The sequence below is a fragment of the Salvelinus fontinalis genome, chromosome 1 (assembly GCF_029448725.1).
Source record: "Salvelinus fontinalis isolate EN_2023a chromosome 1, ASM2944872v1, whole genome shotgun sequence".
NCBI classification, from domain to species: Eukaryota; Metazoa; Chordata; class Actinopteri; order Salmoniformes; family Salmonidae; genus Salvelinus; species Salvelinus fontinalis.
The window spans coordinates 36,776,661-36,803,865 of NC_074665.1; the positions used below are offsets into that span (position 1 = coordinate 36,776,661).

The 27,205-nt window shown below is 42.7% G+C and overlaps 1 protein-coding gene across 5 annotated transcripts in view; it reads right to left on the bottom strand.

Moving 5' to 3' along the window:
* The window catches only part of LOC129853920 (serum response factor-like), a 56,617-nt gene that overhangs the window by 23,204 nt on the left and 6,208 nt on the right, over positions 1-27,205 (bottom strand). For 4 of the 5 annotated variants that reach the window (XM_055920444.1, XM_055920460.1, XM_055920469.1 and 1 more), the window contains exon 2: positions 6,027-6,293. In XM_055920444.1, the coding sequence (XP_055776419.1) occupies positions 6,027-6,293 (267 nt within the window). The remainder of the gene's footprint in view (positions 1-6,026; positions 6,294-27,205) is intronic. The other variant, XM_055920452.1, reaches the window with a different exon arrangement.

The window sequence follows — 27,205 nt, forward strand, 5'->3', positions numbered from 1 at the left end:
AAAAATGCGAGTCCAATTCAAGACCATGATTGTAATTTTGTCAAATCGCCACCATAATAAGAGTTCAAAATGTCCAGTATTTCTGTGTTCATATTTCAGAAAAACATATGGATTCTTTAGACATTCAGAACGTTGGAAAAATGCATGCTGGGGGAAAATAGAGCCACTCAACAAATTATTACTACCCCTCTTCAGTTTTTGTTGGAAAGGAAAGGGTTAACACTGAAGAGAAAAAAAATCCAATCAGGATTTTTCTTTAGTGGTCTCTGGGGAGATAAATCTAACTAGCTAAGTCAACAATTGGCTTGGCCATCAGAAGCTAGATAGAAGGCGTTTGCCATTCAACTGTATTAGGGCAACATTTTGGAGTGACAGTGGACTCAACCAATCACATTTTGACTTGTAATTGGTGGGACAGTTTTTACAAAAAAAACATTAGTCTGTGAGCTGTCCCATGCCAAAACCAGTTGAGAGCTGTGCGCTCTTGCTGCCTGCAGATGATGTTCAGCTGAAACTAGGCTATGTGTTGCTTTGCAATTGTGTAGGTTTGTGCATGATTTCTCTATTGTACTACATAATTGATAAGACGTATACCTCCACCACACTACTTTGATAAGCATCAGTAGGGATTAAGAAGTGCGTATAAGCAACGCCCATTAAAAAACAAAAGTGGGTACACGGCACCTGCGTATAGCCTCCACTACGCCACTGGCCCTTTGTGTTTTACAAAAAGTGCACTCTCCTACAGGAGTGTGTTGGTATTACCGTTGCTGTACTTTCAGCATCACAAACCTGTCACACACTGAAGGCCTAGGTCCAATAGGTTCACCATTGCACAAACATGTCCTTAATAGATATAAAGACTGCAGGTATTAATGTTTCAAGAAAGGAGTGTATATATTTGGCCATGGCGAAGCGGTTTTATGCGCTTACTGAATAGAAGCTGATAATTAAGAGTGTTTTACTCCGCTGGTCTCTGTAAGAGATTATGAGTCCTCACTGTCGGAGACAGAGTCAAGACCAAGTACAAATGTATCTGACACAGAGACAAGACACTCAAAATGTTGTCTCAAGCCCAGAATCGAGTACTACAACATTGCTGTTTGGTCCTAGGGGTATTTTAAACTTATTTGGAAACAAGTAGACTATTTGGAAATACTTCAAATAGAAGTAGTTGATTCAGCCACATTATTTGAAAATACTCAAATTTACTATAGGGCAGCTGACCATGCTGTAAGACACATCATTATCAACATGACGCGATCACATTTTCCATAGTCCTTTGTCTGAGCAAGAAATGGGGCACTGGACTGAATCGAAGTAAGTCAAATATTGCCATCAGTTACCTGGCACTAATACTCTGTCAGTTCAGCCACGCAATCTCTATGGCCGACTTATCATTGTTCCTCAAACATGTTTGTTCGACCATCTCCCTCTGCCTCTACTCTCTCCTCTGAATTCCTCACCACAGGTTGATTGAACCATAACATCTGCATTGACTTTTGGTTCAGACCAACCTGGGAAAAAAATATGTTAAACCAAGTTTCTTTTCAACATACTGATGTTGAACATCAGTTATATTTTTGGTTGAAAACACTAAAAAGTGGTGAAATACACTAATTTGAACCAGATTTCAACCACAATTCAACTACAGGATTTCAGGGGTTGGTTTATTTCAGGTAGAATTCACATTGGTTGATAACTCAACTAAATATCAAATCAAAATGTTACATTATGCCAGGCTTTTGCCCGCAGGGAACCTGCAGCCTTGCATTAGTCTCTCCCCAAAGCAACGAGCTCTGAGGCTGCAAGCCAGGCTAGCAGTGTATTAAATGTAGCCTACCACAGTGCACTCAAGTTACTCCTTCAGTCCGGTGGTACAGAAGAAAACATCTGTCCTTGACATAAAGATTCCACTTACGGGAGCCAACTCTACGAGAGCAGCGTTACATTTTCTTGAAACTCTCCTCCAATAGTATTCTCTACCTGAAACCTGTCTCTTTCTGCCATTCAATAAAACACTACTCATGTCACACAGCTGCATTTATTTATCAAGGGTGCACTATATGCTTTTGTCATTTCTCCATGGGACCTTGGTGAGAGAAGCTTAGTCACTAATTGAACCTCAGCCCCCATACCCCCTACTCCTTTACTTCATCTCCAGCACTGCAACCATCTCTAAGGAAACCAAGACTGACGCAGAGAAAACCACTGACGCAGAGAAACACTCCACTTAATATAATGGAGCAGCAACAGGATTTAACAAAGTACGTCCAATTGTATTGTTCGGGGTAAAAATAAATAAAACGGATGTGCTAGTTGGGACAGGAGTTATGGATGGATGGGTCCTCTCTGCCCCCTCCAGTGAGAATGCATGTACTTAAATACCCTCTTACATCTGAGGAACATTATTATACTACTTAAGCCAGGAGAGATATTACCAATAATTTTTACACACACAGACATGGTCAAATTTCCACGTAACACATACACGGCACGCACGCACGCACAGCGCACACACATACAAACAATGGCCTGTCCTTGTGCTCGTTCTTCTATTTAACTGAGGTGACAATTCTTTTCAACTATAAGTAATGTTGTGATGATAGATAAAGTGAAGGGAAAGGAGAATGGGTCCCCCCCATTGGGGGCTTGGGAGATGATTCAGTATTCATGGGAGGTTAAATAAATCCCAAATGAAGGTGACAACTGGCAGCCCACCACTACTTCAAACCCTTTTCTGCTTTGAGTGCCCATTGTAGCTAGCTACAACTTCACTGGTAGCTGTCTGTCCCCCTAATAATCTCCCATTTGCTGGCTCCGAAACTCACGCACTGGCACCCTGCCAGCAACATGGAATTCACAGCTCCTTTTGGGGAACTTCTAAAAAAGGCAAGGCAGCCCAAGTGGAGGAGGTGCAGCCAATGGCAGCTGGCCTGTCCACTTGCTTGCTGTCAAATAAAAAGGGGGGTAACATAATGTCACAGCCCTCCCTCTCTTGCACAGCGACACATTGCGCTCACCTTCCCCCCATCCACCCACTTCCACTAAATGTGTCACAGACTCCCTATTTAGGAGTAACCTTGTGATAAGGCTGCATATCTGAGTAAATTAACTTTCCATTATCTCAATGACACTCAATTGTCACAGAATGCCCCCTGCAGCCCTCCAAAGCCAAAGCTCATCTTGTGTCCAGAGAGACACAGTGGCACACTGGTGGGAGAGCAGAAGTAGAAAAACTATATTTACCTACAGCAGTTTTCCATCGACAGGAATAATATAACAGACCTGATTCATTACTATGGGGAATGAGGACTAATAGAGAAAATTAAGCTTTGAATTATTTGAATAATGAGAACATTATAATTCAATATTATTCATCCCTGAGTGGCAATTATTGTACAACTGAACTAATTGATCACCAACATCTAGAAAAACAAACATTTTAAATCTTAGTTGGCATTCTCTGGCCTAGTGGTGTCTTTGTGTGGGAGCTTTGGTGAGAAGAATGCAACAATGTTACAACAGTGGTGGTGAGGAAACACGATCTGCACTAACAACCGCTGGGAACAAATAAAACCACCCCAATTACAACTACGACAGTACTAGCAGCCAGGCAGAGAGAGCGGGAGGGAGGGAGTGCAAGAGAGGGGGCATGGTGTCACTAGGATGCTACCCTTACACACAGATCTAGGATCAGTTTACCCTCCCCAAAATCCTAACCATAACTGTTACGGAGGAAAAACAACACTTGCCTTAGTGGGGTGAAGTAAGCTACTCAAGACCCTGATCTAACAGACGGAACAGGGAAATACACAAAAAACTAAAGGAGACAGAAGTGACAGATGCAGAGAAAACCTATTGAAAGTAATCATATGATGTACAGTAGTACACACATCATTAGGCTACGACAGGTTTCCAAATGTCACATGATGTTCGCAGCATGGCTCGACTGCATCTTATCACGTGGGTGCTGCTGACCTAACTCTTCTGCTTCACCTTGCACCCGTCCCTCCCTTCATCTCCCCCCTCTCCCTCCACCAACCAGACCAAAAGGTGAATGTTTAGACTAGTTTCTACAGAATGTATGACATACTGTTCTCAAGACCAATGGTATCTAGAGACTTCAGGGAAGCATAAAGCAGCAGCCTTGAAAACTAAAGCAAAAGGATCCAGAGTTCATCATGGCTACAGTAACCATCTGCCAGGGTCTAACAATACGAGTGTTGATCCCCCACGTGTATTAAACTTGGATTGCCTTTACAATGAAACCATGCTCAAGTCTCTCTCTCTCTCACACACACACACTGATCTTCCACACAATAACTGCACAAGGCCCCATCACCAACCATCCACAGTCTCAATGACAAATGACATCCAAGGGGACATATCACTGATAACAGCCAAATGTTTCCATTCCATCGGTCTTCTTAAATAATATATCCCTATCTACACCCCCCCATCCCCCTACTCAATTGTACATACAACCCACCACCACATCACTGTTGCAGAACTCCAAAGACAGCTGCAGCTTATAAGGAATGTGAGGAGCCTCAGCCAAGAGAACAGGCAGGGAAACCATACCATATATGGCCTTGGAGGCAGAATCCATTTTTTTTTTTACCAATGAGTGAAGCGGGCATTAGTGACTTAACAACCCAAAGGTTGATCACCATCCTCAAGGTAGACAGCAAGTAACTGGCTTGTGAAAACATGAAATGAGCACATAGTGTATGGTCCTCTTCAAAGGAGGTCCTCTTCAAAGGAGTGTACTTAAATCAAGTCAACAGTGGAGGAAATCCTGGTGGCTAGCACGTGACTATGTGAGCAACAGGACCACGGTGTTCCATTGGGTAACGAAGCACATCTAACTATAAAGAATGTCCAAATGGCTTTAAAACATTGTAATCTCTTTCCACTGCACATCACAAAGCCTACTACTTTTTTTAGAACAGTATCAGGTATATCACTGCACAATTAGAATAGCAATATTGAGTTTCTCATGAAAAACCCTTCTTCCACTGATACAGTGAGGAACTACAGTGAAGTGCTCATGCTGGATCAGCATGCAAAAAAACAAAAACTTTTATTCTAAAAGATAAAAAAATATGTATGGTATTATAGACATTATAGGACGACATGAATAAATCATACTATAAAAAAAAACATCCACACATACTTATATATAACCGGCTGTACATTTCTCATAATACAACCCCGACCTGCCTTGACCTACAGGTTTATAGACAGGGGTTTGAGAGCGTTTCTGTGCCAAGTTCAGCGAGGTAGAGTGAAGATAACTTCTAATCCATTCTGTTGAGCGGTTTCGTGTTCCACTACTTTGGTCTGTCTTTACACCTCTGCTTCCTGCCACAAGAGACGTAACCAGGCTGTTTGAGCCAATAGAAAAATATTTAGTAGACAATCAAACAAAGCCGTGAGCAACAAGCCAAAAGAGGTTGCCTTGAGTTTGACACAAAGGTTTAAAACCGGTGACAAACCGCAGCTCATTCTATACATACCAGTAAGCTGAGTTTCCATAACTGAATGTGAATCTGATGAACTAGTCTAGTTCTCCTCTGCTGTGCTTGGCTGTCAAATTCTGGTAGGATTTGACTGAGCATCTATTATAGTAACTCTGGTGCTATATCTTTTTTAAGTAAGCGGCTATGTTGACTGCAATTACTGTATTCCTTTAGCATTGAAATACAGACAACAGTACACACACAAAAAATAGCAATGCCATTCTTTGTAAACACTTGGGAACCGGACAGCACGTACATTACAGGTAAACTGATGAGCAGAACATGCAGATGTGTTCTGTTTCTGTTCCAAAGCCAGTTTGTTCTGGGTCATTTTCATTAGGGCACTCTGTAGCAAAAAGTTTTGCAACGGAAAATGAAAATGAGCATTTTTTATTGGTCAAGTTCATGTACTCCCTCCTTGTTTCAGTCCATTTTTTTAATGTTCGGTGCCTAATGAATACGACCCTGGTCCTTATGGTGAAGAGCAGCAGCAGAACTCACCTTGGTCTCCCCAAGGCTCTCCGACTCAGACACCTGGTAGGTAAGGTCCGTCTCCTCGAAGCCTGTGGCGCTCATACGCTGGTCAGTGGAGGGGTCGTTGCGGGGCGGGGAGTCCGGAGAGTTGAGGCACGTCTGGATGAGGGCCTTGCCTGTCTCGCTGGTGATCATGGGCTGGAGCTTCCGCGTGGCGAACGTGTAGACGTGGCCCGTCTCGCTGGCCACCAGTAGCAGGACCTGGGTTCCTGTCAACGTGGAGAGCTCATAAGCCTGTCATGGCAGGGAGGAAGAGAATCAGCATCAATATCTAATATCAGTTTCAACATCCATATCAGCTTCAGTTTAGCATGAGCATCAACATCAGTCTCTGAGGAATGTGCCAAAATAAACAAAGTAAGCTGACATCCCACCACGTTCTTAATAACTGAAACAAATTGTTTAAAACTTTCCTTACCAACACAGACAAGACTTAATTGGAATAGGAAAACATAGTTCTTGATGGGTTACCCACAGATAACAGGTTGAAATTGCAGCCAACTAGCCAAGGAACACACTGCAAGTCTAAAAATACCTCTCTGGTGAACTCTGGACGTATAGCACAAATGTAGCTAAAATATCATGAGATAAAAGGTCTAAGAATAGAGTGTGATATTGTGAGAATGATTGCGTTCCTTGCGATGGGTGTCTTGGTTTGTAGGGAGAGAAAGGAAAGGGGGAGTGGTAATAGCCATGTACAGTGCCTTCGGAAAGTATTCACACCCCTTGAAATTTTCCACTTTGTTACGTTACGGCCTTATTCTAAAACAGATAAACAAATAAATACATTTCAGCAATCTATACACAATAACCCATAATGACAAAGCGAAAAACAGAAATACCTTATTTACTTAAGTATTCAAACCCTTTGTTATGAGACTCTAAATTGAGCTCAGGTGCATCCTGTTTCCATTGATCATCCTTGAGATGTGTATATGGCTTGATTGGGGTCCACCTGTGGTAAATTCAATTGATGGACATGATTTGGAAAAAAACTAACATTGAGGTGAAAGAAATTGTCTGTAGAGCTCAGAGACAGGATTGTGTTGAGGCACAGATCTGGGGAAGGGTACCAACAAATATCTGCAGCATTGAAGAAGGTCCCCAAGAACACAGTGGCCTCCATCATTCTTAAATGGAAAACGTTTGGAACCACCAAGACTCTTCCTAGAGCTGGCCTCACGGCCAAACTGAGCAATTAGGGGGAGGAGGGCCTTGGTCTGGGAGATGACCAATAATCCGATGGTCACTCTGACAGAGCTCCAGAGTTCCTCTGTGGAGATGGGAGAACCTTCCAGAAGGACAACCATCTCTGCAGCAGTCCACCAATCAGGCCTTTATGGCCAATCCTCAGTAAAAGGCACATGACAGCCCACTTGGAGTTTGCCAAAGGGCACCTAAAGGATTCAGACCATGAGCAACAAGATTCTCTGGTCTGATGAAACCAAGATTGAACTCTTTGGCCTGAATACCAAGTGTCACCTCTGGAGGAAACCTGGCACCATCCCTACGGTGAAGCATGGTGGTGGCAGCATCATGCTGTGGCGATGTTTTTCAGCGGCAGGGACTGGGAGACTAGTCAGGATCGAGGCAAAGATAAATGGAGCAAAGTACAGAGAGATTGTTGATGAAAACCTGCTCCGAGTGTTCAGGACATCAGACTGGGTTGAAGGTTCACCTTCCAACAGGACAACAACCCTAAGCACACAGCCAAGAGAACGCAGGAGTGGCTTCGGACAAGTCTCTGAATGTCCTTGAGTGTCCCAGGCAGAGCCCGGACTTGAACATCTCTGGAGAGACCTGAAAATAGCTGTAAGGCAACGCTCCCCATCCAACCTGACAGAGCTTGAAAGAGAAGAATGGGAGAAACTCCAAATACAGGTGTGCCAAGCTTGTAGAGTCAAACCCAAAAGTCTCGATGCTGCAATCGCTGCCAAAAGCTGCTTCAAAAAAGTACTGAGTAAAGGGTCTGAATACTTATGTAAACCTGATATTTCAGTGTTTTATTTTTAATAAATTAGCAAACCTGTTTTTGCTTTGTAATTATGGGGTATTGTGTATAGACTGATGAGGAAAGTGTTTAGGCTGTAACGTAACAAATTGTGGAAAAAGCCAAGGGGTCTGAATATTTTTTCAAAGGCACTGTAGATCTTAAATAGAGCGCATGAGCAATGACTCCTCTCACAAGCTGTGAAACATTAGAACATGAGCTGTCCCGCCTTGTCATACATTACACCAGACATCTCACACACACACACACACACACACACACACACACACACACACACACACACACACACACACACACACACACACACACACACACACACACACACACACACACAAGCCTTTCTCCTGTTTCTGTAGCGTGAGGCAGCTTGATGTACAAGTACACCCCCTGGACAGGACACTAGTCTATCACAGGGCCTTACCCCCAATCTATCTCCTTAATACGGAGTGCCAATCAGGGACGCATCAGGTCCCATTTTGGTCTTTGGTATGACTCGATCACAGATCGAACTCCCAACCATTCAAACTCAGGGTGGACATTCTAACCACACAAAGCCAGTTGTAGAGTGTTCCACGAATACAGCACAGGTCTTGCATCAGATATGCAACACACACCATGAGCTATTCTCACACAGACTTATTGTTGCACTTGGAGTGAACCTTGTGAACTCCCTAAGAGAGCCTTTTGATTTACTTGAGTGATCAGTAAAGTGTAGGATGCTTCTGGTGGCACGTTTTTCAGAGAGAAAGGGAGAAAAGGAGAGAGATGTAGAGTAGGCAGACTACCATTACCATCACCTTAATGAATACAATTTCCGTTGGCTGATGAATTATTTCATTGCTAGCCACAGGGTATCATTCTGGCAGAAATGCAGAGTAGGAAGGAGGACTAGAGGATGGCTGTAATTCACACAACCAACAATCGCTTCTTTACCTTTATCAAATAGCCTATGTGAAATCATAGGACCTATACTGTTAAACTACAGTGCCGTTACTACATGAGAAATTTCTATCAAACAGAACTCGCATCAAACGTATCAATAGTTACTTTAAGTTACATTCTCTCAAGGAACTTACCGGTTTCTAGCTTCAAGGAACTTTCAGACATCACAAGGTTTGGAAGTGTGGCAACGTGTTACTTTGTTCATTGTTAGCCTGTCATCTCATTTTCAGATATCATGTCCTGCATCATTTAATGTAGCAATTGGACAATGCTGAAGCTACTCATCTAATCATCGTTTGGTAGGAGTGAAATGCAACTCCACAAGAAATAAAGGTAGAAGGGCCTCCCGAGTGGCGTAGCGGTCTAAGGCACTGCATCGTGTCACTACAGACCCGGGTTTGATTCTGGGCTGTATCACAACCGGACGTGTTCGGGAGTCCCATAGGGCAGCGCACAATTGGCCCAGCATAATCCGGGTTAGGGGAGGGTTTGGTTGGGGGGGGGGGGTCTATACTTGGCTCATCGTGCTCTAGCGACTCCTTGTGGCGGGCCGGGCGCCTGCAGGCTGACTTTGGTCACCAGGTGAACAGTTTTTCCTCCGACACATTGGTGTGGCTGGCTTCCGGGTTAAGCGGGCGGGTGTTAAGAAGTTTGGTTTGGTGGGTCATGTTTCAGAGGATGCATGACTCGACCTTCGCCCCCGGATCCCATTGGGGAGTTGCAGGGAGGAGACAAGATCGAAATTGGAGGGAAAAAGGGGAAAATAAATAGAGGGGCAAGGAGTGTATGAGCCACTTCCAACACTCTTTCTGTGGGTCTGTCACACTTGCTAGGCCAGCGATGCAGCCTTCACTTCTAGAGCTGATGTGTCTAATGAACGAATCAAAGACAGCCAGCCTCTGGAAATATATGCATGCTCTGAAAAGCAGCGAAGATCAATCAATCAATCAATCAAGTTTATTTTATATAGCCCTTCGTACATCAGCTAATATCTCGAAGTGCTGTACAGAAACCCAGCCTAAAACCCCAAACAGCAAGCAATGCAGGTGTAGAAGCACGGTGGCTAGGAAAAACTCCCTAGAAAGGCCAAAACCTAGGATGAAACCTAGAGAGGAACCAGGCTATGAGGGGTGGCAGAACAGATGAGACCTGTGGTTGGCTGGAGATGAGACCTGTGGTTGGCTGGACTCACTTAACCATTGTATTATTCAGCTTCAGTGGGCCCTGCGGAAATATTCTTAGAAATGGAGTGCATAGAGTATGCAGCGCTCAGTAACACTTCCAATGGATTTGATCCATAATTCAATGACAGAGGATGTCTTGCTGTACCAAGAACTGTGTGGTCAGCTTGTCTCAGCCATACCAGGGCTATGTGTGTGTGTCAGGGTGGCTTGGCCAATACCCAAGTGCACGGCTTGATAACTACATAGTGTTGAAAATGGGGAAGGGGGAGTTTGTTCATTCCTATTTGTACCTTCTGTCATTCTAGCTTGTTTGCTTTATGGTCCAGGGCCTGAGCAAAAAAAAACATTACGTGGTGGATTAAAGCATGAAATTTGGTACAAACATTCTTCAGGCGATATGAAAACATCCCAGAAGGGGTGCCCATTTCAAACTTCACCAGGAAACGAGTTATTGCAAAAATACCAAATGGTTGCCATAATAGCTGGTATTTGACCAGAAGAAAATGTATGCAAGTATGATGCAACAGATAAAAGCATGACATTTAGTGACATATCAAATCAAAGTTTGTCACGTACACAGACTAGCAGATGCTTCTTATGGCTGCAGCCCGACGTCGGTACACTTATGACAATAGCCAGCTCAAGTGGAGGGCGCGAAATTCAAAATATATATATTTTTAATATTTAACTTTCACACATTAACAAGTCCAATACAGCATATGAAAGGTATAATTCTTGTGAATCCATCCAACATGTCCGATTTTTAAAATGTTTTACAGGGAAGACAAGATATGTAAATCTATTAGCTAACCACGTTAGCAAAAGACACCACTTTTCTTACTCCATCAGTTTTTTACTCCATCAGAAGCTATCACAAATTCAACCAAATAAAGATATAAATAGCCACTAACCAAGAAACAACTTCATCAGATGACAGTCTGATAACATATTTATTGTATAGCATATGTTTTGTTAGAAAAATTTGCATATTTCAGGTATGAATCAGTTTACATTGCAGCTACAGTCAGAGATTGCACCGAAAGCAGACAGAAAAATTACAGACACCAACGCCAAATAACTAAATACTCATCATAAAACATTTCTGAAAAATACATAGTGTACAGCAATTGAAAGACAGGCATCTTGTGATTCCAGACAATATTTCCGATTTATCAAGTGTTTTACAGCGAAAACACAATATAGCGTTATATTAGCTTAGCACAATAGCAAACATAACAACAGCATTGATTCAAGGCAAAAATAGCACAATAGCCAGAAACACTTGGGCGCCGGCGACTACGACAGATATATGAAATAACATCATAAATTGGGTCTTACTTTTGCTGATCTTTCATCAGAATGTTGGACAAGGTGTCCTTTGTCCAGAACAGTCATTGTTTGGATTCAGAACGGACACTTTCCCTCTTGAATTAGCACGCGCGCTAGCCGGGTGGCACGGATCTCTCCATGTCAACAAACGGAAGAGAACGGAACACGGCAAAACTCCCGAAAAAATTTCAATAATCTGATTAAACTATATTGAAAAAACATACTTTACGATGATATGGTCACATGTATCAAATAAAATCAAAGCCGGAGATATTGGTCGTCCATAACGGCAGCTAAACAGAAGGCAATCCCACTGTCCTGCGCGCGCTCCTCAGAGTACCGGAAATGAGGGACACGTCATACAAAGAGCCTGTATTCAACGTCAGACCAAGATAAACTCGAAATGTCTTCTCTCACAGCCTCTTGACACCCAGGGGAAGGTCTATGAAGCGAACGTAGACTCTTACGTTTCATGCCCATGAATAGGCAGGAAGAAAAGCAGAGCATCGATTTCAGACTTTCCACTTCCAGGTCAGGAAATGTGCTGCAGAATGAGTTCTGTTTCACTCAGAGAAATAATTCAAACGGTTTTAGAAACTAGAGTGTTTTCTATCCAATAGTAATAATAATATGCATATTGTACGAGCAAGAATTGAGTACGAGGCCGTTTGAAATGGGCACATTTTATCTGGCTACTCAATACTGCCCCTTGCAGCCCAAACAGGTTAAAGCAGGCGCAGCGAAATGCTAGAAATACAAGAAACTATCAAGTATCAGAATGAGCAATATCAGAACAAGCAATGTCAGAGTCTTTTGGATGCACAGTGGATGCACAGACTGACCATACATGATATCAAAATTATAGTTTTAACAATGTTTTGTATAGTGTTTGTTTACTTTTACTTTGTTTACAAACAAGCTTCACTATTGATCTTGAGGGACAATACAATTATCCTGCCTAGACTAGCCTACAACACCACACTGCAATGAATAATTGCATTATCGTTTATAAGGGAGTACAAAATTCTACTCTAACCTGCAGTGAAAATGTAATTTGAATAACGGTGCAAAAGCCCAGTGATTTGAATGTTTCATTCCATTTGGATCAGTCGTGGATCTACTCAACAGTTTAAGATCTAGAAAGGCACAGTAGCATGCCAGTTTGCCTGTAATTTTACTTCTGATACCCATGACAGTGTGGCCACGCACCTCTCCAACTCAATCATCAAATTGGCTGACGAGACAGCCTACAGGGAGGACGGGAGGGCCTTGGCAGAGTGGTGCCAGGACAATAACCTCTCAATGTCAATAAAATGAAGGAGCTGATCGTGGACTTTAGGAGACAGCAGAGAGAGCACTCCCTCATCCACATCGACGGGGCAGCAGTGGAGAAGGTGAAAAGCTTCAAGTTTCTTGGCGTGCACATCACTGAGGACCTGAAATGGTCCACTCACACAGACAGCATGTTGAATAAGGAGGCAGGAAGCTGAAGAATTTCTGCTTGGCCCCTAAGACACTCACAGACTTCTACAAATGCATCATTGAGAGCATCCTGTCGGGCTGTATCACCGCCTGGTATGGCAATTGCACCGCCCAGAACCGCAGGGCTCTCCAGAAGCTGGTGGGGTCAGCCCAACACATCTCCGGGGGCACACTGCCTGCCCTCCAGGACATCTACAGCACACAGTGTCACAGGAAGGCCAAGAAGATCGTCAAGAACCTCAGCCACCAGAGCAATGGCCTGTTCACCCCACTACCATCTAGAAGGAGACAGTACAGGTGCATCAAAGCTGGAACCGAGACAGAAGCTGTTTTTCAATCTCCAGGCCATAAGACTGTTAAATAGGCCGGCTAGTGGTGACTACGCCCAGAACCCTGCAGGGGTCTTCACGGGTCCAAAAAGTTAGACCCGAGGACAATCAGAACTGACCTGAACAGACCCCCAATTGATTTTAATAAAATAACAAAAATGGGTACCTGGACGGACCAGAGAATAATCAGACCTGAATGGACCCGAGGACAACTCGACATAGGGTACTGGTCGGGTCTAACGGGTCCGGGTCTAGACCAGAATGGACCCGGGTGACAAAAAAAAATGTATCTGCTAATTTGCTTTTCTGGTTAATGAATAAGTCTTTATAGATGTTGGCTAGGCCTTCTATACGTCAATAAATTCACCTTATTAGCAGAGCCTTGGAGCCGTGGTCGGGTCTATCAGCTGTAGTTACATAGACCCGAGACCAAAATTAGAATTTGAGCCAAACCCAATAGAGCCAGGTCGAGTCTTGGGTATATCAGTTCCACCCAGACCCATGAAGACATCTAGTACCCTGCCCTGAACCTTAGTCACTGTTACTAGCCATCTACCACCCTGTACTCTACCCTGCACCTTAGAGACTGCTGCCCTATGTACAATGGTCACTTTAATAAATGTTTACATACCGTTTTACCCACTTGATATGTTTTTACACTCCTCAATTGACGAGTGTTGGTGATCGTGTGCCCACTGGCACCACTTTTTTGTTTTTAGCTGATAGGAGTGGAACCCGCTGTGGTCGTCTGTTGCAATAGCCCATCTGTGGTCCTGCCTAAATAACCTGCCTAAATGACCACAAAGGTCGACTAGTTGTGCGTTCCGAGATGCAATTCAGCACACCACTGTTGTACTGAGCCATTATTTGGCCGTTTGTGGCCCACCCGTTAGCTAGCCTTCGACTTCTAATATCAACAAGCTGTTTTCACCCACAGGACTAACACTGAGTGGCAAATGTTTACTCCTGTCCTATGCCGTGCCTTGATTGTATTACTATTGATGATATCTGGAAATGTGGATGTACACCCTGGCCCATCTACTGTTGCTAGCCCCAATTCTGACTTGTGCTTTGATATCTGCTTCACTGATTTCTGCTCTCGTAAAAGCCTGGGTTTTCTGCACGTTAGCACTAGAAAAGTATTACCTAAAATGGATCAATTGAAAGTGTGGGTTCACAGCTCCAATCCAGATGTGTTGGTCATTACGGAGACGTGGTTAAGAAAGAGTGTTTTGAATACTGAGGTTAACCTTTCTGGTTATAACCTATTTCCGGCAAGACACATCTTCCAAAAGGTGGGGGAGTGGCAATCTTTACCAAGGATCACCTTCAGTGCTCAGTTGTCTCCACCAAGTCTGTCCCCAAACAATTTGATTTGCTGGTTTTAACAATTCAACTTTCAAATAGCTCTTTGTTGACTGTTGCTGGGTGCTAGCGTCCTCCAGCACCGGCCTGTACCCTACCTGCCCTAAGTTCTCTCCTGGCCCCTTACACCAAGTCTGAATTTGTCCTGCTTCGTGACCTAAACTGTGACATACTTAAACCACCTGACCAAGTCCTAAAGCAATGGGACTCCCTAAATCTTTATCAGATTATTACCAATCCCACAAGGTATGACTCCAAACACCCAGGCAAGGCTACTCTCCTCGATGTTATCCTCACAAATAATCCTGATAGGCATCAGTCTGGTGTTTTCTGTAATAGCCTTAGTGATCACTGTTTTACAGCCTGGGTTCGTAATGGGTGCTCAGTGAAACAACCTGTCCTGATTTGTCATAGACGCTTGCTAAAAAACTTTAATGAGCAAGCCTTCCTTCATGAACTGCCCTAGGTAAAATGGTATAGAATCATCTTGATATCCTCTGTCGAAGACGCTTGGCCCTTCTATTTTGATATTTTCAGTGGTATTGTTAACGCCCCCATAAAGAAAATGTTAAAAATAGGTTCAGCCCCTGATTCAACCGTGATGTTGCAGAGTTACTCCACCTCAAGAATTGCATTTGGCGAAAGGCTCAGCACACGCATACTCAGGCAGACTGGCTATCCTTCAGGCAAATGAGGAATAAGTGCACTCAGGCTATCCGGAAGGCCAAAGTTAGTTACTTTAAGGAGCAGTTCTCCCTCTGTGGGTCTAACCCCAAGAAGTTCTGGAAAACGGTTAAAGACCTGGAGAATAAACCCTCCTCTTCACAGCTGCCCATGTCCCTTAATGTTGATGATGTTGTTGTTACTGACAAGAAGCACATTGCTGAGATCTTTAATCACCACTTCATTAAGTCAGGATTCATATTTGCCCGTCCAACATTTCCTCATCTCCCACCCCTTCTAATGCGACTTTCCCCGATGCCTCTCCCTCTTTTTCCACTGCCCCGCTACAAAGTTTCTCCCTGCAGGCAGTCACCGAGTCCGAGCTGCTAAAGGAGCTCCTTAAACTTGACCTCCAAAAAACATCTGGGTCAGATGGTTTAGACCATTTCTTCTTTAAGGTTGCTGCCCCTATCATCGCCAAGCCCATCTCTCCTTTCTGGGGAGGTTCCCATTGCTTGGAAGGCAGCCACGGTTCATCCTTTATTATTCTATTTATTTATTTATTATTCTATTTCGCCCTGTTTATCAAAAGTGTTGGAAAAACTTGTCAATAATCAACTGACTGGCTTTCTTGATGTCTATAGTATTCTCTGGGGTATGCAATCTGGTTTCCTCTCAGGTTATGGATGAGTCACTGCAACCTTAACCTGTTGGGGATGGGGGCGCTGTTTAGACTATTTATGCTAATGTGGCTAATTTTTTAAACGGCTTCCCACAAAATCCTTGATCGTACAATATGCATATTATTATTATTATTGGATAGAAAACAGTCTATAGTTTCTATAGGAGTTGAAATTTTGTCTCTAAGTGGAACAGAGCCCATTCTACAGCAATTTCCCTGACATGGAGTCAGATTTGAGAAACGTTGGCCACTTTTCTGAAGTCATTTAAACGGGCACTGTCGTTGCTATGACTATACGGACACTTCTTACGTCTTCCCCTGGATGCCTTTACGTGATGACGATTCCAACGGGCTCGATTGCTCGTTCACAGGCCCTACAAATGAAAAAAACCTTTAGCTAGCAAGTCTTTTCTTGCTGCGTAACGCGCGTGGAAGACACCGACCCTCTCCTGTTCCAAGCGTTAGTTTAGCCTGTTATATTTCTCCGGTCATCTTTTCACTCGTTATAGGAGTTACAAACATCACAAAGTAGTTAATTTAAAGCGTTTTATAGCAATTTATATCCGTTTAGTGCGATTTTGGGACATTTATTTTTGCAACGATGTGAAAAGTTGGGAACGCTTTTCAGTTCATCCCGAACGTAGTTGACATTTCCACATGGCAAGAGGACAGCTTTCCACCAAAAGACGATTTCTCCCAAGAAAGGATCCTTTGCCCAAGATACTGATGGAAGAACAGCTCAAGGTAGGACATTTTTATTATGATAAATCGTGTTTCTGTCGAAACATTTTAGTGGCTTAGGACGCCATGTTTTTTGACGTAGCTTCGCTTGGCGCAAACTGTATTGAAAAGTAAGGATAAATTAAAAAATGTAATAACGCAATTGTATTAAGAATTAAATTGTCTATCAATCCCTGTCCACCCTATATTTTTTAGTCACGTTTATGAGTATTTATGTATAAGAGTAGATCACTGTCTAAGTGGCGCAAGGACGTTTTCTTTACCAGCTTGTCTACATTTCACATTGTCTAACCATGATTTTGGTGGCTAAATATAAACATTTTCGATCAAACTGTATATGCATGTTGTAATGTGATGTTACAGGAGTGTCATCGGAAGAATTCTGAGAAGGTTAGTGAAAAAATTAATATCTTTTGGCGATGTTGACTTTTATCGCTCACTTTGGCTAGAATCAATGCTGGGCTGCTAATTGCTATGTGCTAAGCTAATATAACGATTTATTGTGTTTTCGCTGTAAGACACTTAGAAAATCTGAAATATTGTCTGTATTCACAGGATCTGTGTCTTTCGATTCGTGTATGCTGTGTATTTTTACGAAATGTTTGATGATTAGTAGTTAGGTAAACACGTTGCTCATTGTAATTATTCTAGTCCATTTGTGATGGTGGGTGCAATTGTAAACTATGCCATATACCTGAAATATGCACTTTTTTCTAACAAAACCTATCCCATACCATAAATATGTTATCAGACTGTCATCTAATGAGTTTTTTTGTTGGTTAGGGGCTATAAATATCTTAGTTTAGCCGAATTGGTGATGGCTACTGGTGTTGGTGGACAAATAAAAGATGGTGGATTATGCTAATGTGTTTTTAGGTAATAGATGTACATCTTTACATATTGTGTCTTCCCTGTAAAACATTTTAAAAATCGGAAATGTTGACTGGATTCATAAGATCTGTGTCTTTCATTAGCTGTATTGGACTTTAATGTGTGAAAGTTAAATATTTTAAAAAAATATTTTTTTTGAATTTCGCGGCACTGGTTTTTCAGTGGGGGGGGGGGGGGGTGTGCCGCTAGCGCCACGCTGATCCTAGACAGGTTAAAGGTCCTCAATGATGTCACCATTGCCCTTGATTCTAAGCAATATTGTGCTGCCATTTTTATTGACTTTGCCAAAGCTTTTGATACGGTAGACCATTCCACCCGTGGGCCAGCTAAGGAGTATTGGTGTCTCTGAGGGGTCTTTGACCTGGTTTGCTAACTACCTCTCCCAAAGAGTGCAGTGTAAAAAGTCTGAAAATCTGCTGTCTCAGCCACTGCCTGTCACCAAGGCTCAATCCTAGGCCCCACGCTCTTCTCAATTTACATCAAAAACATAGCTCCGGCAGTAGGAAGCTCTCTCATCTATTTATTTGCAGATGATAGTCTTATACTCAGCTGGCCCCTCCCGGGATTTTGTGTTAAATGCTCTACAACAAAGCTTTCTTAGTGTCCAACAAGCTTTCTCTATCCTTAACCTTGTTCTGAACACCTCCAAAACAAAGGTCATGTGGTTTGGTAAGAAGAATGCCCCTCTTCCCACAGGTGTTATTAATACCTCTGAGGGTTTAGAGGTTAAGGTAGTCACCTCATACAAGTACTTGGGAGTATGGCTAGACGGTGCACTGTCAGCACATATCAATGCTGCAGGCTAAAGTTAAATCTAGACTTTCCTCTATCGTAATTGCTCCTCTTTCACCCCAGCTGCCAAACTAACCCTGATTCAGATTACCATCCTACCCATGCTAGATTACGGAGACATAATTTATAGATCGGCAGGTAAGGGTGCTCTCGAGCGGCTAGATGTTCTTTACTATTTGGCCATCAGATTTGCCACCAATGCTCCTTATAGGACACATCACGGTACTCTATTCTCCTCTATAAACTGGTCATCTCTGTATACCCGTCGCAAGACCCAATGGTTGATTCTTATTTATAAAACCCTCTCAGGCCTCACTCCCCACTATCTAAGATAACTACTACAGCCCTCATCCTCCACATACAACACCCGTTCTGCCAGTCACATTCTGTTTAAGGTCCCCAAACCACACACATCCCTGGGTCGCTCCTCTATTCAGTTCGCTGCAGCTAACGACTGGAACGAGCTGCAGCAAACTCAAACTTGACAGTTTAATCTCAATCTCTTCATTCAAAGACTCAAATCATGGACACTCTTACTGACAGTCGTGTCTGCTTCGTGTGATGCATTATTGTCTCTACCTTCTTGCCCTTTGTGCTGTTATCTGTGCCCAATAATGTTTGTACAATGTTTTGTGCTGCTACCATGTTGTGTTGCTACCATGCTGTTTTGTCATGTGTTGCTGCCTTGCTATGTTGTCATCTTAGGTCTCTCTCTATGTAGTGTTTTTTTGTCTCTCTTGTTGTGATGTGTGTTTTGTCCTATACTTATACTGTATTTATTTTTTATTTTTAATCCCAGGCCCCCGTCCCCACAGGAGGCCTTTTGGCAGGCCGTCATTGTAAGTAAGAATTTGTTCTTAACTGACTAGCCAAGCTAAAAAGGTTAAATAAATAAAAATATAAAAAAATTAAAAAAAACATTTAGGCTTGCCATAACAAAGGGGTTGAATACTTATTGACTCAAAACATTTCTTATTGACTCAAAACATTTGTAGACATTTCTAAAAAATATAATTCCTCTTTGACATTATGGGGTATTATCTGTTGGCCAGTGGCACAGAAATTCATTTTTTATTCAGGCTGTAACAAAAAATTGTGGAGAAAGTCAAGGGTTGTGAATGCTTTCTGAAGGCACTGTATGCTGTTTCTGGCCTTAAATAATAATAAAAAAGTAGTCAGATGAAGCAGATGCTAAGCTACTGTTTTGTTTTGCTAGCACAGACTGGAATATGTTCCAGGATTCCTCCGATGACATTGAGGAGTACATCACATCAGTCACATCAGTACACACATCAGCTTCATCAATAAGTGCATCGATGACGTCCTCCCCACAGTAACCGTATGTACATATCCATGGCTTATGGTTGGGGTTACAGGTAACACTGCACTGAGCTAAAGGCTAGAGCTGCCGCTTTCAAGGAGCGGGAAGCCCCGGAAGCTTATAAGAAATCCCACTATGCCCTCAGACGAACCATCAAACAGACAAAGCATCAATGTAAGACTAAGATCGAATCATACTACACAGGCTCTGACACTCGTCGGATGTGACAGGCCTTGCAAACCATAACAGACTACAAAAGGGAAGCACAGCCGACAGCTGCCCAGTGACACAAACCTACCACACGAGCTAAACTACTTCTATGCTCGCTTCGAGGCAAATGACACTGAAACATGAATGAGAGCACCAGCTGTTCGAGGAAGACTATGTGATCACGCTCTCTGCAGCCGATGTGAGTAAGACCTTTAAACAGGTCAACATTCACAACGCCGCAGGGCCAGACGGATTACCTGGAGGTGTACTGCGAGCATGCGCTGACCAACTGGAAAGTGTCTTCACTGATATTTTCAACCTCTCCCTGTCCAAGTCTGTAATACCAACATGTTTTAAGCAGACCACCATAGTTCCTGTGCCCAAGAACACTAAGGTAACCTGCCGAAATGACTACCGACCCGTAGCACTCACGTCTGTAGCCATGAAGTGCTTGGAAAGGCTGGTCATGTCTCACATCAACACCATTATCCCAGAAACCCTAGACACACTCCAATTTGCATACCGCCCAAAACGGATCCACAGATGATGCAATCACTAGTGCACTCCACACCTGGACAAAAGCAACACCTATGTGAGAATTCTGTTCATTGATTACAGCTCAGTGTTCAACACCATAGTGCCCTCAGAGCTCATCAATACGCTAAGGACCCTGGGACCAACACCTCCCTCTGCAACTTGATCTCGGACCTCCTGACGGGTTGCCCCAGGTGGTAAGGGTAGGTAACAACACATCCGCATAGCTGATCCTCAACACAGGGGCCCCTCAGGGGTGCATGCTCAGTACCCTCCTGTACTCCCTGTTCACTCATGACTGCATGGCCAGGCACGACTCCAATACCATCATTAAGTTTGCCAATGACACAACAGTGGTAGGCCTGAACACCGACAAGAAAGCCTCAGATACCTGGCCCGTGTAGTGCCAGGACAACAACCTCTCCCTCAACGTGATCAAGACAAAGAAGATCATTGTGGACTACAGGAAAAAGAGGACCGAGCACACCCCCATTCTCATCGACGGGGTTGAGAGTTTCAAGTTCCTTGGTGTCCAAATCACCAACAAACTAACATGGTCCAAGCACACCAAGACAGTCATGAAGAAGGCACAACAAAACCTATTCCCCCTCTGGAGATTAAAAAGATTTGGTATGGGTCCTCAGATCCTCAAAAAACATCTACAGCTGCACCATCGAGAGCATCCTGATAGGTTGCGTCACTGTCTGGTATGGAAACTGCTCGGCCTCCAACCGCAAGGCACTACAGAGGGTAGTGCGTATGGCCCAGTACATCACTGTAGCAAAGCTCCCTTCCATCCAGGACCTCTATACAAGGCGGTGTCAGAGGAAGGCCCTAAAAATGGTCAAAGTCTCCAGCCACCCTAGTCATAGACTGTTCTCTCTGCTACCGCATGGCAAGCGGTACCGGAGCGCCATGTCTAGGTCCAAGAGGCTTCTAAACAGCTTCTACCCCCAAGCCATAAGACTCCTGAACATCTAATAAAATGGCTACCCAAACTATTTGCATTTCAACCCCCACCCCTTTTACACTGCTGCTACTCTGTTGTTATCATCTATCCATAGCCACTTTTATTACTCTACCTACATGTGCATATTACCTCAACTAACCGGTGCCCCCACACATTGACTCTGTACCGGTACCCCCCTGTATATAGTCTCGCTATTGTTATTTTACTGCTGCTCTTTAATTACTTGTTACTTTTATTTCTTATTAAAAAAATTAAACTGCATTGTTGGTTAGAGGCTCATAAGTAAGCATTTCACTGTAAGGTCGACACCGGTTGTATTCGGCGCATGTGACTAATAAAATTGTATTTGATTTACATGTAAAGCTTTGGGGCATGTGGCTCCATTGAGGCAGTCACACAAATTAGCACTGTGGTGATGAACAGTCATTCAGATCTATCTATACATTAAAGCTCAGGGGCATGAAAATTTTGAGCAGTAGTAAAATCCTGGTCTTGGAGAAATAGACTTGCTAGAGGGTGTGCAGGCTTGACATGCCTTTGAATGAGCCTGCAGATCCTTTTCTGAACCAGAGGCAGATTTCAGATCTAGAAATCCATTAATTTCAACCATTTTACACTGCCCTGGCCTGCACCCTGAGAGATCTGAAACAAACTGCTGAATGCTGTCATACTTTGTTCTGTGCACTCTGGTTTTGACAACCAGTCACGCTGCTGCCTACTGTACAATATACAGAAACCTCAGTTTCCACGGCAACAGTGGAGGATGCCAAAAGGAAACAAGCACAAGCAAGGCAGGGACTTGCTCATCAGTCAGAACTCAACCTTTTTACAAAGATCAAACAATGCAAAGAGTGGCATTGCAATTATTTTGATGACACAATCTTAAAAAAGAATGTCTGCACTGCATGGGACTCTGAAGCAGATCAGCACTTTGTTGAGACAACTGTTCTCGCTCTCAACAAAGCGTTGATCTGCTTCAGACAAGAATAAAAAAAATTTTTTTATAAATTACAAATGTACACCTTTATTTCAACAGGGAGTCCTATTGAGACAAAGGTCTATTTTACAAGGGAGCCCTGCATTTTACAATTTTATAGAATACAAGCAACAGTTAAAATACACAAACATACAAATCATGGATAACATCTACATCTCTCAGCTACCAGGTCTTCAATTAATACCCTAAACTGCTTGAGCAGCACCAGAACATCCCATTTCAACGAGATCTGCAGATTGTTCCAGCAGTAGGGCACATCAAAACTAAAAGTGGATCTACACAATTTGGTGGAGACCCGAAGAACCTCATGAGTTAACCAACACTGCGAGTGTGTTTTGTAACTCATGTCTCTATTCTTCAACAACAAAGAAGTGAGGTATGTCGGAAGCTTGCGCAGTAGATCATTGGCTGAGAGAAATTGATGATAAATGATTGTGTGGGCTCTCTTGTTCGACTTCAGTGCAGCTTTTGACATTATCGAGCATAGTCTGCTGCTGGAAAACCATGTGTTATGGCTTTACACCCCCTGCTATAATGTGGATAAGAGTTACTTGTCTAACAGAACACAGAGGGTGCTCTTTAATGGAAGCCTCTCAAATATAATCCAGTTAGAATCAGTAATTCCCCAGGGTAGCTGTTTAGGCCCCTTGTGTTTTTCAATTTTTACTAACAACATGCCACTGACTGAGTAAAGACATAGTGTCTATGTATACGGATGACTCAACACTATACACGTCAGCTACTACAGCGAATGAAATGACTGCAACACTCAACAAAGAGCTGCAGTTAGTTTCAGAGTGGGTAGCAAGGAATAAGTTAGCCCTACATTTTTCTAAAACTAAAAGCATTGTATTTGGAACAAAAACACTCACTAAACCCTAAACCTCAACTAAATCTTGTAATAAATAATGTGGAAATTGAGCAAGTTGACTAAACTGCTTGGAGTAACCCTAGATTGTAAACTGTCATGGTCAAAACGTATTGATGCAGTAGTAGCTAAGATGGAGAGAAGTATGTCTATAATAAAGCCATGCTCTGCCTTAACAACACTATCAACAAGGCAGGTCCTACAGGTCCCAGTTTTGCCGCACCTTGACTACTGTTCAGTCGTGTGGTCATGTGCCACAAAAAAGGACTTAAGAAAATTGCAATTGGCTCAGAACAGGGCAGCACGGCTGGCCCTTGGATGTACACAGAGAGCTAATATTAATAGTATGCATGTCAATCTCTCCTGGCTGAAAGTGGACTTCATCACTACTTTTATTAGAGGTATTATCATGTTGAATGCACCGAGCTGTCTGTCTAAACTACTGGCACACAGCTCGGACACGCAAGCATACACCACGACATGCCACAAGAAGTCTCTTCACAGTCCCCAAGTCCAGAACAGACTATGGGAGGCACACAGTACTACAGAGAGCCATGACTATGTGGAACTCTATTACACATCAAGTAACTCATGCCAGCAGTAAAATTAGATTTAAAAACAGTTTTGTTTTTTTTTTAAACACCTTATGGAACAGCAGGGACAGTGAAGCAACACAAACATTGGCACAGACACATGCATACACACACGATAACATACATACACATGGATTTAGTACTGTAGATATGTGGTAGTGGTGGAGTAGGAGCCTGATGGAACACAGTGTGTTGTGAAATCTGTGAATGTATTTTAATGTTTTTAAAATTGTATAAACTACCTTCATTTTGCTGGACCCCAGGAAGTGTAACTGCTGCTTTGGTTCACACCATTTTAAGCTAATGGGGATCGATATTAAATACAAATAGCTACTTTAAAAAGGTTGAATGAGAAACATTTAAACATACTGAGCACAAACTCCTCTTTGAAAATGTGAAAAAATGCAAATTGAAAATAGTTTGCTAAAAATATACTATTTCTACATTTAGATTAAAAGTGTGTTACTGCAACTATGCCTACCAGACACAGAGATGTATAGTGGAGGTGACGTTGTGGTTATAAATAGAAATGTCAGTTGCTCTAGTCTATTTAAAACACAAAGCCAGACATGAATGTTGTGACTTCCAGTCACTCAGTGCCAGGACAGAGATGGCATGTCCCACTTGGTTCTTTACACATTATGTCTGCGAGTCTTATTACATCAGATTATGGCAAATTCTGTGCGATTTTGGGTTGAATTGGGCCTTCCACGGGTTACATAATATATAAGTCAAAGTGACACAAGGGAAGGATATTGTACAGGGAAGTTGAAGTCTACCTCATGATGACATTCTTGGTCAGTGTTGGTGTAGCCTATAGGTCAGGGCTCCCCAACTGGCAGAGGCGGCGCCCTCCAAAAATATATTTAAAAACAGACTAAAAACAAGCTCTAAGTGATTATAATTTTTAAAATCTATTCCAAAGTATTTTCCATGCATAATAGAGATGTGATCGTATACAAATGGATACAAAGTTTGAAATGATTGAATGATATCCGTTTGGGCTTCTTGCGGTCAATTTGCAGTCTACAAATTATTTGTATTTATGTTCCATCCCCCTAACCAGCCACTCTTGAATGTTTTATTACATTTTTTAAATGGCACGCAGCTAAATCTAGTTGATGATCCCTGCTATAGGTGCATGTTTTTTTTAACCTTTAACTACGCGAGTCATGCAAGAACAAATTCTTATTTACAATGACGGCCTACCCCGGTCAAACCCGGACAATGCTAGGCTAATTGTGCGCCACCCTATGGGACTCCCAATCACAGCCGGATGTGTTGCAGTCTGGATTCAAACCAGGGACTGCAATGACGCCTCTTGCACTAAGATGCAGCGCCTTAGACCGCTGCGCCGCTCAGGAGTTTTACAGACTCACAGGACTTGATGATGCCCCATACACATCAAGCAATGCAACATCTAGTCTGATTAATCAGGCTGTAACACACACACAATTAATTGGTACATACACACCCACCCACACACACTAGGCTTGGACGGTACCGGGGTACTTGGAAATAGCCACGGGATGGTTTTGAAGTTTTTATGAATAGTTAATATTTGTAGCTACTTTTAAATTAAATACCTGCAGTCAACTTGTGCAATACGTTAGGAGATAAAGCAGATAACGTTCTTTATTTCAACAGTCACATTATGAGGCTTAGAGATAGTCCCTAGTCACGTTTGTTTACAAGCACACAACGACGAGAGACCGGAGCCTTGTGAGTAACTCACTCACTGTTGTGCACCACACACTGATCTAGTTACAGTATGGAATTCACAGCTAAATATTTGCGATATCGTATTAGGCAGGGCACACCAGTTTGGGTGATTTCTGGTAAATCAAAATAAAATCACAACAAGTTTTTGAGCTCATTCAGCAGTTTTTACCTGATTAAGTACAATATCATTGGAAATTAAATGTTGAAAGTTCATTTTTAACTTAAGAATATACATTGATGCGGTCGCTGCTTCCTGTTGACGACAACCTACACATGTGCAATAATAGTAATCATATTGCTTGTATTTGTTTAAAACGAACAGTTAGCTAGATTTTAGAATGTTGCATTCTGATACGGGGTCACCAAAACTGAAAGAGGAGCGCAACACTTTTGTCAATCACTCTTATCACATTGAAATCAAATTGCACGGGGGGGGGGGGGGGGGTGTTAAAACGAACACAGCTCAAAAACCACACGGAATTTGGCAGTGGTGGAAAAAGTACCCAAATGTACTTGACTAAAATTAAAAGATACCTTCATAGAAAATGACTCAAGCAAAAGTGAAAGTCACCCAGAAAAATTCTACTTAAAACCTGTTATGGCTGCAAGGGGCAGTATTGAGTAGCCAGTTAAATGGTGCCCATTTCAAACGGCCTCGTACTCAATTCTTGCTCGTACAATATGCATATTATTATTACTATTGGATAGAAAACACTCTCTAGTTTCTAAAACCGTTTGAATTATTTCTGAGTGAAACAGAACTCCTTCTGCAGCACTTTTCCTGTCAGGGAGTGAGATTTCAGAAATCCAGGTCCCTGTTCTGAGATCAGTTTATAAGTCCCCATGCAAGCTATGAGGGTACATGCATTGCATACGCCTTCCTCTAGATGTCAGTAAGCGGTGAGACTTTGAATGGAGTCGATTGCGCAATCTGGGACCTTATATTAGACCGTGGAACAGGAAGTACCGTTCTTTTCAACAGTGCGCTTGACGCATGAAGACATCAGAATGGCGTCCTGCAAACGCTTTCGTTTTAGTATTTCTATATCTCCGGTCATGTTTTTATTCGTTATAGGTGTTAAAGACATCATAAGGTAGTTAATTTAAACCGACTTATTGCAGTTTATTGCGATTTTCTGGGATTTCTTTGCCATGCGCTTTCACGAGTTGGACACCACTCCAGTTGGCGGCTAACGTTTAGCGGCTAATTCGACCGGACAAGAGGACATCTTTCAACCCAAAGACGATTGTTTTGAAGAAAGGACACCTTGCCCAAGATTCTGATGGAAGCTCAGCTAATAGTAAGCAGTCTTTATGCTGATAATTCATTGTTCTGTTGAAAAATGTTAAATGCATGAAAGGCCATTGCTTGCAGTGTAGCATTGTTATCGCAGCCTGTATTGCGCAGTAAGGTTAATTTTAAAAATGTAATTCGGCGATTGCATTAAGAACTAATTTGTCGGGCCTCCCGGGTGGCGCAGTGGTCTAGGGCACTGCATCGCAGTGCTAACTGCGCCACC